Genomic DNA, 18,671 nt, shown 5'->3' with positions numbered 1-18,671 from the left:
TACAGCAGTCACAGGACAATATGTAGCTGTCACAGGACAATATGTAGCAGTCAAAGGACAATATGTAGCAGTCACAGGACAATATATAGTCACAGGAGAATATGTAGTACTCACAGGACAAAATGTAGAAGTCACAGGGCAATATGTAGCAGTCACAGGACAATATATAGTCACAGGAGAATATGTAGTACTTACAGGACAAAATGTAGCAGTCACAGGACAATATGTAGTAGTCACAGGACAATATTTAATAGTCAAAGGACAATATGTAGTAGCCACAGGAGAATATTGTTACGACCCAAGCCGCCTGTATTATAAAGAGATGGCTTGTTCGAAATACACAACAGTTTAGCCGCACAAAAAAGTAACCAAAACCAGCAGATTTTATTTTACAACAATTTATTAGGTTTAGCAAGAACAGATAGCAAGACTTATACAAATACTACAGTACTTACGTTTAACAAGAAAGGATAGCAGTATCTAAACAAATACTAAAGTACTTACATGTACAACGGTGTCAAGTCCAAACGGACGCATATATTCCACAATATATACCACACAGGCATAAATGCTCAGAAGCAAATTCACAAGAGGGAAGATCCACAGTATAACTGAGTGTATGACGAAATATACACAAAATTCCACATACAGGGTCCGTGTACTAATAAGCACTGTGTACACAAGAGCACGAATCAAATATACAAGCTCAGACTGAACAAGTGCTCGGTGGAGATAGGATATAACAAAGCCAGAGGCTATAGAGACACCAAAATTGAGCACAAAATGCTTACTAAAGTAATACACAACGAAAGCATCCAAAACTTTCAATAATTCTCCTTTCTCTCCCCTTTGACCTGCTTTCATAGGTCTTATATAGCCTGGTGGAATTGTCTAGTATGTCTAGTCTAGTAAGACATGATGTAAACAAACAGGTACCGAACTGAGCGTATTCTGGAACATTCTAAGGTAGAGGCAGACAGCAGGCCCTGAACTTAGCATATGTAAACAGTGGCAAGTTAAATTTAGAAGATGACGACAGTTGTGCACATAACAATATGTAGTAGTCACATGAGAATATGTAATAGTCACAGGACAATATGTGGTAGTCATAGGAGAATATGTAGTAGTCACAGAAGAATATATAGCAGTCACAGGACAATATGTAGCAGTCACAGAACAGTATGTTGTAGTCACAGGAGAATATATAGTAGTCACAGGACAATATGTAGTATTCACAGGACAATATGTAGCAGTCACAGGATAATATGTAGTAGTCACAGGACAATATGTAGTAGTCACAGGACAATATGTGGTAGTCACAGGATAATATGTAGTAGTCACAGGACAATATGTAGTATTCACAGGAGAATATGTAGCAGTCACAGGACAATATATCGCAGTCACAGGAGAATATGTAGCAGTCCCAGTACAATATATAGCAGTCACAGGACAATATGTAGCAGTCACAGAACAGTATGTTGTAGTCACAGGAGAATATGCAGTAGTCACAGGACAATATGTAGCAGTCACAGGACAATATGTAGTAGTCACAGGACAATATGTAGCAGTCACAGCACAATATGTAGTAGTCACAGGACAATATCTGGCAGTCACAGGACAATGTGTAGCAGTCACAGGACAATATGTAGTAGTCACAGGACAATATGTAGTAGTCACAGGACAACGTAGTACTCACAGGACAATATATAGTCAAAGAACAATATACAGCAGTCACAGGACAATATGTAGCAGTCACAGGACAATATGTAGCAGTCACAGGATAATATGTAGCAGTCACAGGACAATATGTCGCAGTCACAGGAGAATATGTAGCAGTCCCAATACAATATATAGCAGTCACAGGACAATATGCAGCAGTCACAGAACAGTATGAAGGGCCCGGATAGCACAGTTGGTAGAGCGTCCGCTTCGAAACCGGTAGATCCAGAATCAATCCTTGATCGAGTCACACCTAAGACTTTAAAAGAGGAAGTTGTAACTTCCTCGCTTGGCGTTCAGCATGAAGGGGATAGTGCAACGACTGGTTGACCCGTATCAGTATAATGGCTCGGGCGGGGCGCCTTACTTGCCTTCGGTAAGTCGTCTCAGTGAAGCAGCACTAAATAAAAGAGCAGTGGAAGTCCGTCCTGCAACAAGGAGGCACATTACACGTACATGCACCCTAATGATTCCTGCGTCGTCATATGACTGAAAAATTGTTGAGTACGACGTTAAACCCCAAGCACTCACTCACTCAAAACAGTATGTTGTAGTCACAGGAGAATATGTAGTAGTCACAGGACAATATGTAGCAGTCACAGGACAATATGTAGTAGTCACAGGACAATATGTAGTAGTCACAGGACAATATGCAGTAGTCACAGGACAATATGTAGCAGCCACAGGACAATGTGTAGCAGTCACAGGACAATATGTAGCAGTTACAGGATAATATGTAGTAGTCACAGGATAATATGTAGCAGTCACAGGACAATATGTAGTAGTCACAGGAGAATATGCAGTAGTCACAGGACAATGTGTAGCAGTCACAGGACAATGTGTAGCAGTCACAGGACAATGTGTAGCAGTCACAGGACAATATGTAGCAGTCACATTATAATATGTAGTAGTCACAGGATAATATGTAGTAGTCACAGGACAATATGTAGCAGTCACAGGACAATATGTAGCAGTCACAGGACAATATGTAATAGTCACAGGATAACATGTAGCAGTCACAGGACAATATATAGCAGTCACAGGATAATATGTAGCAGCAGAAGCATAATGCATGACAACAAATTAATATGTATAAAAACAACAGTATAATATGTGACAACAATAGAATAAGGTGAATGACTATGATTAAAGACTTACAGCATAGAGAGTAAAGCCAGAGCAGCGATGACAGTGTGATAGCTACTACATAAGGTATCTTGTCAATTTACGTCAGTTGGGGTTTTATTCTAACCGTTCATGTAAATGTTTAAATAGTAGCAAATTTCACGCGCCAGAATTAGGTAAACAAAATGCAGTCATGTTAATTATAATTTATTACACGTGACCGGTCTAGAATTTTTCGAAATGAATGTTTATAGTTATACGAGCCATTTAGCATAGGAAAATACAGGCTTTAGGATAACAATGTATAACAGAAGATGTTTGCCAGCACAGAGAGGACACCGGGTCGAACCCAGACCGCCTTGTGTTGGCTTTAACGAATATCTGGCGAAGGTCGTCAGTTTACTCTTGCCACTCCTCTTCTTCCAGGCTCTCCGGTGTCTTCCTGGCTCCCTGATTTCTACCTGGCTCCCCGGTTTCTTCCTGGCTCCTCGGTTTACTCCTGGCTCTCCGGTTTACCCCTGGCTCTCAGGTTTACTCCTGGCTCCCTGTCTCTCCCAAACTCCCAAAACTGTATTTTTTCTCCCTCTCCGGTTTCTTCCTGGCTCTCCGGTCCCCCGCCTCGCTCTCTGGTTTCTTCCTGCCTCTCTGGTTTCTCCCCCACTCTCTGGTTTCTTCCTGCCTCTCTGGTTTCTCCCCTGCTCTCTGGTTTCTTCCTGGCTATCCGGTTTCCTCCAGGCTCTCCTGTTTCTTCCGTCCATATAAGTGAATATTCCTAAGTACAGCGTAAAACGTCACACGTTATTGCAGCAAACCTTCTTCACTCTAAGTTTCTTACGATGAGTATAAATTCTCTTGTAAGTAAATATGAACAGAGCGTCCAGAATCTCGGTCACTCTGCTTCATGATCGTGTCTGATTCAGCTGTACCAGGGGATAGGAGCGGTCTATTCATCAGGTTGAATAAGATTGCCATGTTGGATGTATGAATAGTTGCAATGAAAACGAACACGCTTTGAACACTGATTTCAATCATTCGCCTAGAACATTCCTTGCATCTTTCCAATGTAATCAAAGACGTACATCATTGAGAGTAAGACCAGAACAGCGAGGATAGTGTGATAGATGACAAATGGTCGCACGTAACTCGTGAAATACGGCCTATTTTCAAAGCAGAATTAGGTAAAAAGAAAGGAAGTAATGCAAATTGTAATTTAGCAGAAGTCACTGCCCTAGGATTATTGAAAACTGTTGGCTTTTTACTTGGTTCTTTGTTGGTTTGTGTTAAGCGTCATTTGGCGAATTGGTGAGTGAGTGAGTGCTTGGGGTTTAACGTCGTACTTTCAATTTTCAGTCATGTGACGACGAAGGAATCCTTAGAATGCATGTAATGTACCTCCTTGTTGCAGGGCGGATTTCCACTGCTCTTTTATCTAGGGTTGCTTCACTGAGACGCCTTACCAGTCAGCCGGTTGGCGGTGTTGCTCGATCCAGGACTGACCCTGCATCTACCGCTCCCGAAGCGGACGCGCTACCAACTGTGCTATCGGGGCTGGTTTGGGGGAATTGGCCTTGCGATTATTGACAAGGACCGTTTTAGCCGATGTCTGCATGGTATGCGCATGCTTTGGCGTATAAATTAAACTCCATACAAGCAAACAAATAAACATTAACATTTCTAAATAAACAATATCTGGTTGATTTTCACGGTGCGAATGTCAACAGTCAATGTGTAAAACACAGTTTATGTGTTAAACTTTTGCTTGAGAAAGACGGAGATTTGCAAGTGAACTGGAACACTTATAACATCTCGGGTCAAAAACAAGTGACCTCTAATGGTAGAGCTCGTTATATTGTTTGGCCAGCGCCAGGCATGGATCGCCCACTTCTGGCATGGACTAAATTATTCGGATTTAGAACAGATTCACCTGTGATATAAAATGTCGTGATGTAGAGCTGTAATTTATAATTCTGACGCTGTAAATATTGAGCCGTTTCCTCCCGTGACAGCTGAATGGCGACGTGGGATGATCTGAAGTCAGCGCACATAAACATGACCGCAAACCGATTTCCGGTGAGATCCCATCGGTGGTTTATGACAAAGCGCGCATGAAAGTAGTGCACTATCTTGGTATCCAACATAGTAAAGTGTTTTGATCTCATGGTTGTAAATTCGCTGTATTTTTGTCCTTCCGTGGGACGAAACGGAAACTGCCTCCGTCAAAACAGTGAAAACTGTTTTGCGTTCTACTTCAGCGCTGTAAATGCTTGTATAATGAGCAAATGTCTCACACTCATATTTTATGCGGACGACAAGAGGAAAACCCTTTACCCAATAAAAACAGCCGTGGATCCAACAAACCTTATAACATTATTGGTTTGTATATATCTTGACCGCATACGAAGTCATCAAGTGTGCCTTTGTGAAAATGTGGATATGAAATAGCAGCTTTCAAGCCCGGGGAATTATCTATGAGCGTAACAGTTTATGAGTTATAATGTATTATAGGTTATAAATTGCTAACGGTTATTAGCTACTTGTACAGAAACCTGTGGATGACCGTGGGTTTCTCCCGGGTTCCTCCTTGTTCCAACCTTCCACAATGCTGGTCGCTGTCGTATAAGTGAAATATTCTTGAGTGCGGTGCTAAACACCAATCAAATAATAAAAAAAATCTGCCCGGTTTTCTCCCACCATAATGATGGCCGCCGTAGTATCAGTTAAATATTCTTGAGTACGGCGTAGAAACACTAGTTAAATACATAAAGGAATAAATAGTGTGTACGTTTTTCACATATTAGAAGATTCCCAACGGCGCTGACGACAAACCTGATGCTTTCCGTTGCCCTTTCCCAGGTATCTTTAAAATCGCCTGGCATGAAATCAGAGCTGAAGGAGCTAAAGCTGGATTCCAACCCACGACGTCCTTGGTCAAGGCCTTGAGAACGTCTGACAAAAGCTGTTAGTGACCACAGGGAGATTCGCAACATACAAATAGGCAATCAAAGTTCATACATTCGTTGTGAGATTTACCATCAGAATTTCACAGCAGTTGAAATGAAAATGCCAAACGTGTACGTGATTCAAGGTGTCAGAGCAATATGTACGGACGAGAAATAAGTACATGATCACAACTTAACGCCACCTCGGCAGTATGGCAGCCTTATTAGTTCTAGCAATCGCGAACAAGGAAGTGTGCGAGTAGGTCAAACACCTGATTGATTGATTTGTTTGATCTCTGACCAATTTCCCCACAGCTGACACTCTACATCTAGCTCACTGTGTAGGCCTATGTCACGTAGGACCACACGAACAACGCTACGCAGTCATTTTGCCATTAAGTTCAACACGCTACGAAGTCATTTTGCCATTAAGTTCAACACGCTACGAAGTCATTTTGCCATTAAGTTCAACACGCTACGAAGTCATTTTGCCATTAAGTTCAACATGCTACGAAGCCATTTTGCCATTAAGTTGAACACCCTACGCAGTCATTTTGCCATTAGGTTCAACACGCTACGAAGTCATTTTGCCATTAACTTTAACAAGACAAAGTGAATCTGGATACCAACATCACCGAGGCTGTGGGTGCTACCTGTCGTTTCAGCCAGATTTACGTATTTTCAAGCTAGAAATTTCTTTGTCACGTTTTCACGGTATGTCTAAGACCAGGTATTTTGCCCTTAGGGTAATGACACACGCAGATTGGTTTGGCAGAGCCCCTCCCCCCCCCCCTCCAACTCAGCCCAAGCCACTCACATGTTCAATCTACGACGATCATTAGTGCTCCTTAGATGACGGAAGGCAACTTTGCCCTTGAAGAGGAAGCGCACATTTTGATGACTCTCAGCTATACTTTATGCTAGATGACAGTGCAAGTTGCAAATTTCACGACACAGCGACAAATATCAGTGTTGTCTGTGATAGAATTCCTCCTATATCGTGACCAAATAATAACGAAAAACACACAAATGTCATGTAAGACACTTAAAGTGCTGTCTTTCAGCGCGACTATCATGGGTCCAGTTCACGCTGTTTTAGCTGCGGGTTTAAGATAGAACGTTTCTTTTTCAGGTATCTGACCACTAGCAATGGTTTGCTTCCGGGCACTCCTGTTTCTTCCATCCATAAACCTATCTGACATCATATAAGTGAAAAGTTCTTGAGTAATGGGTTAAAGACCAGTCAAATAAGTCATAGTAATGTATAGCACATTAGTATCTAATACATCTCCGATAATTAAACACCACGTTGTGTTGCAGAATAAACGGTATAGGTGCGACTGTTACATGCCTGTTGTCAATATTGATATATTACATGCAATTAATTATTGTTGGTGCAATTTTCAATTAATTAGCAATTCACACGTAATGAATTGCCTGTTTCTAATTCTAGAGTGATCCTCGTTTTATCTAGTGCACTTACAAGGTGTTAATAACGGATTAAAACGTGTTGATCCGGTGGCGGTCAATATGGGTAAAGGAAAGCGGAGTGCCCGGATTAATCGCCAAGGTTTAGCAGGTTATTGAAGAACTTCCCTACCTGTTACGTTCAGGTTGGAAATGTGCATACCCATATTTAGCGGTTAGAGGCAGTTTCTTCAAACGGCCACTCAAGAGTCGTAGACAAGTACCGTTATTATCACAAAGCATTGCTTGAGCGGGGAAAATCTTGGAAAAATTTCCAAGGTTGGCTTTGAACCTGTTCCTCTCTCGTCCTTTTTTTCTTTTTACTTAAACGTAAGCGCCATTATACACCAGATCGCGGCTCACTCCCAAGGTAGACATGAGGGATTTTGTATAATAGTTTCTTGCAATGCACAGAAACTTTCAAACTGTTAAAAATAAAAGTCCACAAATAGTTTCTACCGTTTTTAACCACGAAAGCACTTTTCTCAATGTACCTTATGCATAAAATTAGTATAAAAATTATTTGTTTGTGTCATTAAAGATGTATGCATCATACAGCTGTACAAATTGTTTCTCTACACCCAATATTTATATCAGAGTGTTTCAAAATATTGTTTGCACAGGCGGTTGAAAAGAATGAAGAATTAGAGTAAGTAGTAAATGTATTTATACACGTACAATACCCAAATACTCCGAGAAAATCAGCATTCCGGGAATAAAATCCAAAATTAACCACTGGACAGGTGGAATTCATAGAATGCAAATCACAATTACAGGAAGGGTATAACAATACCATCGTAAATATAATTCAGTCCATCGTAAATCCTCAATTTTTATTTGCACTTTGTTCATTGTAAAAGTCATGGCAACCATATCTGCAGCCTGTACGTAATAACAATTCAGATAATGGCTTCTTTATTTTAATGGGGGGTTACATCCACTGTTACATCAAGTCCTGTTTCGATGCCAACGAGTACCGAATGACTCACAAGAAACGAAGCGCAAAAAGGGTTGACTTAGGCACAGGTTAGGCAATATTTATTTATTTATGTATTTATGTATTTGATTGGTCTTTAACGCCGTACTCAAGAATGTTTCACTTATACAATGACCGCCACCATCATGATGGAAGAAAACCCGGCAGAGCCCAAGGAAAAACGCACGACCATCCGCAAGCTGCTGCAGGCCTTCCCATCTCCGGACGGAGAGGAAGTCAGCATTTACTGGACTTGAACTCACAGCGACGGCATTCGTAGGAGGCTCCTGGGTCATTGCGCCGCGTTGAAGTGCTAACCATTTTGGCTACGCCAATAACTTTTGCGTACCGGTAATGAAATACAGCAATTATAGCAATTAATATGTCTAACTACTGAATTGTAAATATACAAATAAAAAAATCGTCGCACAAATGTAAACTGACGATATGCATTGAAAACTAAAACCAATTACCGATGAAAAATCTATTAATAAAACACTGGTGTGACCGGTCACAATACAGGAAATGGCCTTTAAACCAACTGTGATTTGATGGCAATTGTGTTTACCTCGAAACGCCGTCTTCCAAACAACAAAAGTTGTAAATCCATAATCAGAAAGACTTCCCTTTCATGTCACCCCCAACTTGTAAATGTCACTGAAAGAGTTTATAAGTCCGTGTCTCTGTCAGGAATTTTACGATGGCCGGATAAGTCTGTGTCTCTGTCAGGAACTTTACGATGGCCGGATAAGTCTGTGTCTCTGTCAGGAACTTTACGATGGCCGGATAAGTCTGTGTCTCTGTCAGGAACTTTACGATGGTCGGATAAGTCCGTGTCTCTGTCAGGAATTTTACGATGGCCGGATAAGTCTGTGTCTCTGTCAGGAACTTTACGATGGCCGGATAAGTCTGTGTCTCTGTCAGGAACTTTACCATGGCCAGGTAAGACTGTGTCTCTGTCAGGAACTTTACGATGGCCGGATAAGTCTGTGTCTCTGTCAGGAACTTTACCATGGCCGGATAAGACTGTGTCTCTGTCAGGAACTTTACGATGGCCGGATAAGTCTGTGTCTTTGTCAGGAACTTTACGATGGCCTGATTTGGAGGACATTTTGTGTCCACTGATTTTTGTTGATGATCAGGATTTAGATCAAAATCCAGGAATTGTAGAAACCATTCTTCATCATTTCATGATAAGACATAACTGCAGAGTTTTGTCTCTTCATCTGTAACGAGGGGTTTTACTTGTCTTCTCTGTCGGCGTGCCTTCTGTTTGTTTTTTCTTGTATTTTTTAATTAACAATGTTCACTTTCAACTTGTTTTCTTATACTATTTTATTTTTCAGCATATTGCTTGTCTGTTATTGTTATGATGACTGATCAACATTTATAAAACTGTTTCTTCAAATGTTTCGTTCTCAGTGCCTGCTTGTGAACTGCTTCTACAACTACTTTTGAAAACTTAGCTCTGATTGAGCTAATCAGAAAACACTATACAAAAGAGCACATGATTGGGAACAAAACCACAGCATCAAAGGCTGTGTGATAGGTAGCAAATTGGCCCAACCTAACCGCTGAAATCCGGCCTCTTACCAATCGACCTAGATCAGGGTTTTCTTATAGCTGCGTATGCTGCTAACTAAATACCAGTAACTTACAGGCCCCTGTCACCACAAACGATCTCAATACATTTTTGTGAAGTTATTACAAATTGTGTTTTATTCCAAATCGCGTTTGGAACGCAATTTATAACAACACGATACGTAACAAATATGTTCTTAAAGGAAATTGTCGTTATTCTCATTCATAACATATGCCAGTATGGCCATTTTCTTCAAAGGAATAACATTCCAAAAAGCCACTCTGACTTTTGCGTTTTTATTACAAATTACGTTGTTACAGCGCCTCTTCCTTCCTCCACCATCAGCTGCCTAACATTTTTTACAAGTCACACGATACAGGAGGATTGCTTTTACCTTCAACGACAAAAAGTTTGAATTCAAAAATCCCCTATTCCTTGGAATTGCGATTTTTTTAAAGAAATATGACCATCATAGCCGTTTGTCCTGTGTTACAAAACCGGCTTATGAATAAAAGGTTTAAGTTATATAAGACATGTTGTGCCGCAACTCATTCCATGGAATGGAGTCTCCAACTAATGAATGTATGTCTGTATAAGACAGGTAATACTTGGGCTCGCCTTTTATTGCCGCTTGTTTTATTTTTGTGGGAATTTCAACTTTAAACAAACCATTAAAAAGGGCATGCAATTTTCTCTCAGCTAAGATCTTAACCGGGAGTCCTAACTGTTTACACGTTACCATGGAAATTTTCGTATGTATTGAGGGGAATTAGACACCTCAACCCGGCGGTGCGGGAAATCCTGCTATTATCACGTCACCCATCAGTCACGTGACACACACATGCCTGAATATATGAGGCCGCTCCGACAGGGGGCACTCTAGGAGGGTCCTCCTGTCGGCGATTTACAGGTAAGTCAACTGTGCGTAAAGCAAAGAAGCCGTGCCACTGTCAAACTCGCGCAGGTTGCTTTCTGCTTTTTGTGCTCAAAAACAATCTGCGTTGAATCGACAGGCATCCAAGTGCTGTTTTTATCTTCTCTGAGATTTAATATACACCTGTCTCCATTGCAGGTAAATTCTCTTGTTAATTCATACATTTAATTTATCATTCAATTAAGGAGGTGATGTCTTCGCCATCGTTTAATTGTCTGTCTTCCAGTTTGTCCGCTGTCCGCCTCTGTCTGTATCGGTCAGCGACGTTATGTTATAAAATTATGCTGTGTATTGGAAGAAATTTTGTGGCCAGGATAGCCTTAGGCGACGGACTAATTTCTGAAATTATTGTTGACGGCTGGTATGAAAATGTTTGTTTCAACACAAATGTCTTCTTCGACACAAATATCTGTTTCCACACAAATGTCTGCTTCCACACAATTGTCTGTTTGGATATAAATGTCTCTTTCCACAAAAATGTCTGCTTTGAGAGAAACATTTGTTTACGCACAAATATCAGCTTCGACACAAATATCAGCTTCGACACAAATGTCTGTTTCCACACAAATGTCTGTTTCCACACAAATGTCTGTTTCCACACAAATGTCTGTTTCCACACCTAGATGCAGATCCACGACCCGTCCTTACGGACAGATTAGACAGAAATGTAGTAGTCCCTTTGTCTGTAATAGGGCGATTTGTGCATTTAATTGTGTGTGGGGGGGGGGGGGATGCTACGGGATGCAACTTTGCATTGACGCTTTATTGGCGGATACTTCTGTTATCCACTGTTGGTAAACAGATCCTTGTGGCTTGAACTTGAGCAGAAAAGTTGGATCATTTCACCCCTGTGATATTATAATTTGCAAAAAAGGCGTTTCTCTAAGAAGCTGTTAAAGGGAAATTCACTCATTCAAATAAAAATAATAAAAAATAAATGAACTCAGGATTTGTCTCACACCACGAGATAGTTATGCCGTGAAACGGAGCAGCCAAAAAAAATTTGGAATCGTTCCTATAAACATAAACAATAAAAGTAAATGGTTGTCGATATTTACCTCGCTCTACGGCTTTACTTTCTCTCTGTCCATCACGCTGTTGACCAACGACAAAGAAGCTTGTTTTGTGTTAGACATGTTTTCAGAATTTGGCTGCAAAGATGAATATAGCCCAACCACTGATTGGCTGATATGCAAAACAGTTCCACCAATGGAGATATCGCACGGTTCTGCTTGAATATGCTGAATGAAAGCAAACCCCGTGGCCATTGATTGAAGCTATCTCCGACCGCGAAATAAAACCCTAGATTATCTTTTTTGGAAAAATACATTTTTGGGATGGGCACCATTACCATCGCGCGGTTTGAGATAAATCTTGAATTTATTATTTTCTTTGGGAAAATATTTTTGACATGTATGTATTTATCCCGTTTAGCCCATTTTCAGCGGTTCATGGTTTATACGAATGGCCTAAACAGAAAATAAGTTTCGAAACTAAGCTAAAAGGACTTTACTAATTCGACTAGAACAAGTAGATAGCGGCCATGCGTGTTTTCCTTCCTTTCTACGGATTATTTAGACCAGAAATTAATGTGAAATTAGGAAACAACGAAAGTGCGAGGCGAAAAGGCGAGGCCAAAGGGCGAGGCAAAAGGGCGAGGCAAAAATACGTAAGTACGAAGTGGGAAGCAAAACAACGAGGTTTTTGCCACTTCGCACTTTTGTACTTTCGCCTCGACCTTTCGTGCTTTTCTGTCGTCCTTTTGTTTTGATGTAAAACATACAAAATAGCGAAACTAAGAAAGGATGAGGTCCCACCAAACCTCGTTCTTGCGTACTTTTTCCTTCTGCTAATAAATCGCTGTGTGCAAGACAAACCCAAGGCAAAAATACGAGAGTGCGAGGTTTGGTGGGACTTTTGTGTCTTCCTTTCTTGGTTTTGCCTCGCACTGTTGCCTTATCTTTTCGTTGTTTTGTACTTTGCGTTAATTTCTGGTCTAAATAATCAGTAGAAAGGACGGAAGCACACGTGGCCGCTACCGGCTTCCATACGCATCCGAATGTCAGACTTGACCATTAGATACAACTCAGATCACTAAGAAATTTGAGTAAGATATGCACACAGATTCTTTTTTGTTTTTAATTGCTGTTTATATCATTCGTTTCAGCAGTCTTCTTTCACATAACGGTGGACTTCGATGATCTTGTCGGCGACGTAAATAAGGTAGGTCCTTAATCCAGATAGTATGAAAGAGAGCATAGCTTTTGTTTTCCAGACGAGGATATCTGAGGCAGATGTACACATTTTGCCATTCCATATAGCCGTGCTAGAGAGAAAAGGTGAGCTACGGGTAAGGAAAGCTGTCCATATGACATTGAATATAATGTGATCTGTAATGTTTTACACCACACTCAAGAATATTTACTGTTGCTGTTGGAGGAAAGCAGACAGAGCCCGGAGGAAACCCACGATCATCAAATTTCTGCACAACTTCCCGCTTATACGAAGAGAATAGTATGACGTAAGAGATATGTCAGTTAACACGAAGACCACTCTTCGCCATGGTAACCAGCGCCACTAGATCTTGTGCACCGGATGCTCCTAACAGTCCTATATGCATCTAAGTCAACAGCAATATAAAAATCTACAGTATAAAGAACAAAACCAGATCAAAGACAACAGTGGTAAATGGCCACACGTAACCGGTGAAATACGGCCCAGGGTTTATTCTAATCGTTCATGTAAATGCTTAAATAGTTAAAAGTTACACAGTGACGTCGATTGCCATATATTTGGCGTGACCGGTCTCAAAATGCTTTATTGTTAGGCCTCGGGCTTACTTAGTCCACCAGTAGAATCACCTCATGATATCATTTGAGAGATGTAGGCTAGTCGTTAGGTCGGACAACCTACCCTTGGTTAATGCATCACGGCAAACCGGAAGTTTCTCAAGTGTCTGAGCGGCAACTCCTATGTCCCTAAGCCCTGGCCACGTTGGATATATGAACAGTGAATGAAAGCGCATCTGAGGTACATATTTGATTATCTGCTAAACTATTTATTTATTTATTCGATTGGTGTTTTACGCCGTACTCATGAATATTTCACTTATATGACGGCGAGGGGCATTATGGTGGGAGGAAACCGGGCACAGCGCGATTGAAACCCACGACCATCCGCAGGTTGCTGGAAGACCTTTCCACCTACGGCCGGAGAGGAGGCCAGCATGAGTTGGACTTGAACTCACAGCGACCGCATTGGTGAGAAGTTCCTGGGTACTACTAAACTAGCATAATACAAAATTTGGATACTGATTTCATTCATTCGCCCAGAATATTCCCTTGCGTCTCCAACATCATTGAAAACTGCTGACTGCCTTCCCTTGCAAGGATCCATCTTAATTTCACACTTTATATATTTTCTTAGCTTTTAGATCCGGGAATCGGTCTTGCGATTATTTACTTGGAACATCCATTTTGGCTAACGATTGCAATAAGAAAATCTGTTGACGCCTAGATTCAGAGGAGTTTCCTCATGCCGTACGCACAGTATAAATACTAATGGTATTGATAATTTATTGATAATATTGATAATAATGGCAACATGAATCAGTCAGCACTGGAGACTACTGCCTCCTGAATGTTCGTGATTTTATCTCATAATTGTGTCTAGTCCCATTTAAATACACGAAACCCTTTTGGCGTGCCTCATGACAGCTACGTTCCCTTAAAGTTAGGTTAGCGCGATAGCGCAGAGTAATGACCCAAAAGCCTCTCACCAATGCGGTCGCTGTGAGTTCAAGTCCAGCTCATGCTGGCCTCCTCTCCGGCCGTGCGTAGGAAGGTCAGACAGCAACCTGCAGATGGTCGTGGGTTTTCCTCGGGCTGTGCCAGGTTTCCTCCCACCATAATGATTGGCCGCAGTCGTATAAGTGAAATATTCTCGAGTACGGCGTAAAACACCAATCAAATAAATAAATAAATGTTAACGTTAAGATGAGTTGGTATCAAGGCCCATTTGAATACATGAAGCTCTGCTACCTTGCCTGGTGACAGTTACGTGCTTGTAACGTTAAGATGACTTCGTGTCACAGTGCTCAAAACATTATTAGCCACAACTACCACAAAACCCTGAGTGGATTTCCATTGTATGAGAACTTACTCTTACGAAGGAGAACTCGCCTAAAGCGATGGCCTCACCACAACAGATCTGTCCCTGGCTGATGATTTCCACGGTTCGAATCCATCCGTAGCTGGATCAGTGGCAATTTGAATTTATCTATTTATTTATTGATAGCTGTTTGACGTCGTATAGAATATTTCCCTTATTTCACTACGTCAGCCGGCCTTATGTTACGGTGGGAGGAAACTAGGCAGAGCCCCGAGAGGAGAGTGGTGCCCATTCGACCATTCGCAGAATTGCAGCACGAATTCTGTGCAGCACGAAATGTGTTTCTGGTGCCTGGTGAAAGGCTACGATTTAATCCTGCCGTCAGCTTTCCTTCGCAAATAAAGCAGATTGCCGTCGTTTAAATGAAACATTGACTATGGTTTTTTTTTAAACAGATTCCCTCACGTAATAATGGACAGCTACTATGAGTTCGACATTTGGGAGGCTTCCATGGGAACACGCATTGCCTTGGTGTCCGTCTGCGGCGTTATGACCGCAGTTGGAATCCTTGGTAACCTCTTGATCATATTCCTTGTTGCCAAGGTGAAATCGCTCCGGACTACGGTGAATAAAAGCTTGGCTTTCCTAAGTCTGGCGGATGTGTTGTTCCTCGTCTATCAGCCAGTCGTGACGATGAACTGGGAGTTTGGAGTGGACGATTCCAACCTAGGAGAACACCTCTGTAAGACGTTGTTTATAAAAGCAAGGACACGCAACAATTCTCACTTACTTACTAAACTTGACCTCATAGTGTGGTGTTTGCGAAGTCTTGTTAAAATGACACTAAATTCGTCAAGACTACTTTGAATTTTCCGCATCTATATGATGATGCGCGCAATTTTGAGGATAGTATACCATCATTGAAAAGATTTAATTCAATAAAAAAAAAAGAAATAAAATTTGGAATTGGCAGGTCTCCACATGAAATAAACACTGCATCTTATTAAGTAGTCAAGAGTGTAGGATCTCTCAGTGGCTAGATTCTGAAGCTCCTGACCAATAAAGTCGTGAGTTTGACCTCTCCCTGATGTGCACATTGTTTTCGGACTCCTTCACTTATAAGGATCATCATCAGGTTATCAACTGATTAAAGCGATGAACTTAATGACACGTCCTTCAAGACCGTTTATATAGGTCAGCCGGATGACGACGTAACACGCGATAATAAGTTAGGAAATATTTACCCCTTTTAAAATTTCGTACAGAGTATATGTTTGACAACATTTCATTACAGTAATCTCGTTCTATCGTGACTTAAACACCGATACCAGAGTACCTATCCATGGGCTTATTTCATGAACTTTTATATGGAATAGGCTGAACATGTTTTGTCTCGATAGGCTTTAGTTTAGGTTGATTATATTTTGCCTTGCTAGACTTAGCTTTGTGTTTAGTACAGGTTACATATGTTTTGACTAGCTAAACTTGTCCTTCTATTTAGATTAGGTTGAATATATTCTGCCTTTCTTGGCTTAGCTTTGTGTTTAGCTTTGTGTTACATATATTTTGACTTGCTAGACTTACCTTTGTGTTTAGCTTTGTTACATATGTTTGGCTTGTTAAACTTAACTTTGTGTTTAGCTTTATGTTACATATGTTTTGACTTGTTAGACTTAGCTTTGTGTTTAGCTTTGTGTTACATATGTTTTGCCTCCTTAGACTTAGCTTTGTGTTTAGCTTTGTGTTACATATGTTTTGCCTTCTTAGACTTAGCTTTGTGTTTAGCTTGGTATTACATATGTTTTGACTTGTTAGACTTAGCTTTGTGTTTAGCTTTGTGTTACATATGTTTTGCCTTCTTAGACTTAGCTTTGTGTTTAGCTTGGTGTTACATATGTCTTGACTTGTTAGGCTTAGCTTTGTGTTTAGCTTTGTGTTACATATGTTTTGACTTGTTAGACTTCGCTTTGTGTTTAGCTTTGTGTTACATGTGTTTTGCCTTCTTAGACTTAGCCTTGTGTTTAGCTTGGTGTTACATATGTTTTGCCTCGTTAGACATAGCTTTGTGTTTAGCTTTGTGTTACATATGTTTTGCCTTCTTAGACTTAGCTTTGTGTTTAGCTTGGTGTTACATATGTCTTGACTTGTTAGACTTAGCTTTGTGTTTAGCTTTGTGTTACATATGTTTTGACTTGTTAGACTTCGCTTTGTGTTTAGCTTTGTGTTACATGTGTTTTGCCTTCTTAGACTTAGCCTTGTGTTTAGCTTGGTGTTACATATGTTTTGCCTCGTTAGACATAGCTTTGTGTTTAGCTTTACCCATGTATATATTTGTGCTTTTGTCTTGGAAATTATATATTTGCTATTGTGTCTAGCGTCCTATATTTTTGGTAGGAATTTGGTACAGCTGAGTTGTTGTCCATACATTACATTTGACAATATTTTCATGTTTCAGGTTATTTCATCCTGTTTTACGACAAAGGCGGTGTATTTTGCTCTACTTTGATCTTCCTGTTTGTTAGCCTGGATCGTTATATCGCAGTCTGTCATCCTCTCGTCTCGCTTTACTACTGGTCGGGACGTCGCACATTCTACGTCCTCACCAGCATCGTGCTCCTCACCGTCGCTTTCTCTTTCCCCACCTACATCATGTCTCGCTACGACACGTTCCCCGAGGGAAACCAGACGTTGACGTTCTGCTACATCTATATCGCCGAGCCATGGATGAAGAGCTACGTGGCAGGTTTGGAAGTCATCTCCAACTTCGGCTCCGTTCCTATCCTCGTCTTCGTCTACGCTCGCATGGTCCGTGCGATCCTCAAGAAGAAGCCTACGGAGGAAGTCGCTCGCGCGGACCACGCGAAATCCGCGCGCCGGTCGCCGCGCACGCGCACCGTCATCATGCTGCTCATTGCCGTCGTCGTCTTCGTCATTTGCAGATTCCCCCGCTGCATGCTGGAGCTGTTCAACGTTCTCTCGCCGGATATCTACCGCTTCGAAGAGGCTCTAGTGAAGCGCGAAAGTTACATCGTGTACTGGATTTCCTGGATTTGCCTCTTCGCGAACAGCCAGGCCAACCCCTTCATCATCTTCATTATGTCCAGTACTTTCCGAAAGGCCTTCGCCGACGTCTTCTGCGGATGTCGCCGCAAAGCTGCTAAGAGGTCTGGAAAAGAGACAACGCCTAACACCGTGTCCAGCAAAGTGTCATCTCAAGCACAAGCAAGTACAAGTTCGCAAGAGCTGCATGCGACACCGTAACCATTCGTGTGGTCTTACACCAAGGCCCCAGGTTAAGTCGAGCGATCAGCCATCTGACAGACAAGATAGACAGACACCGTAACATTTCGTGCGGTTTTACAGTAAGGCCCCAGTTTAAATGAATGATTCATGTTAGAAGATGTGTTCTGAAACCCCTATATCGAGCGATCCACCGGCTGACAGACAAGATAGACAGATACTGTAACATTTTGTGTGGTCTTACACTAAGGCTCCAGGTAAAATAAATGACGAGACAGACAAGATCAACAGACCAACTTATAGACCTGCTCAATCGCAGCTGAAATACGGACGTCGAATATTCGAGTCCTGAAACAAACTTTCATTAAAGGATCGTTTATATCATCAAGTACGAGTTCCAGTTTAAGAACAACTCAGGCTCTACACATGTATATTGATCGGTGTAACCACAGTTACATGTATTTTGGCATTCCAAGAAAGCTTTATTTATTTATTTATTTATTTATTTATCTGATTGGCGTTTAACTCCGTAAGAATATTTCACTTCTATGACGACAGCCAGCAATATGGTGGGAGAAA

General features: G+C 41.2%; 1 protein-coding gene across 1 annotated transcript; it reads left to right on the top strand.

Moving 5' to 3' along the window:
- Positions 1 to 15,323: 15,323 nt before the first annotated feature.
- LOC135463019 (somatostatin receptor type 5-like) lies at positions 15,324 to 18,113 on the top strand. The gene is made up of 2 exons (XM_064740340.1): positions 15,324 to 15,594; positions 17,308 to 18,113. The coding sequence occupies exons 1-2, from the start codon at positions 15,324 to 15,326 to the stop codon at positions 18,111 to 18,113; spliced, it is 1,077 nt and encodes a 358-aa protein (XP_064596410.1).
- The last annotated feature ends 558 nt before the right edge of the window (positions 18,114 to 18,671 follow it).

The sequence above is a fragment of the Liolophura sinensis genome, chromosome 2 (genome assembly GCF_032854445.1).
Source record: "Liolophura sinensis isolate JHLJ2023 chromosome 2, CUHK_Ljap_v2, whole genome shotgun sequence".
Taxonomy (NCBI): domain Eukaryota; kingdom Metazoa; phylum Mollusca; class Polyplacophora; order Chitonida; family Chitonidae; genus Liolophura; species Liolophura sinensis.
Note: the sequence above shows the minus strand (reverse complement) of the source record. Positions and strands in the feature narration are given on the sequence as shown.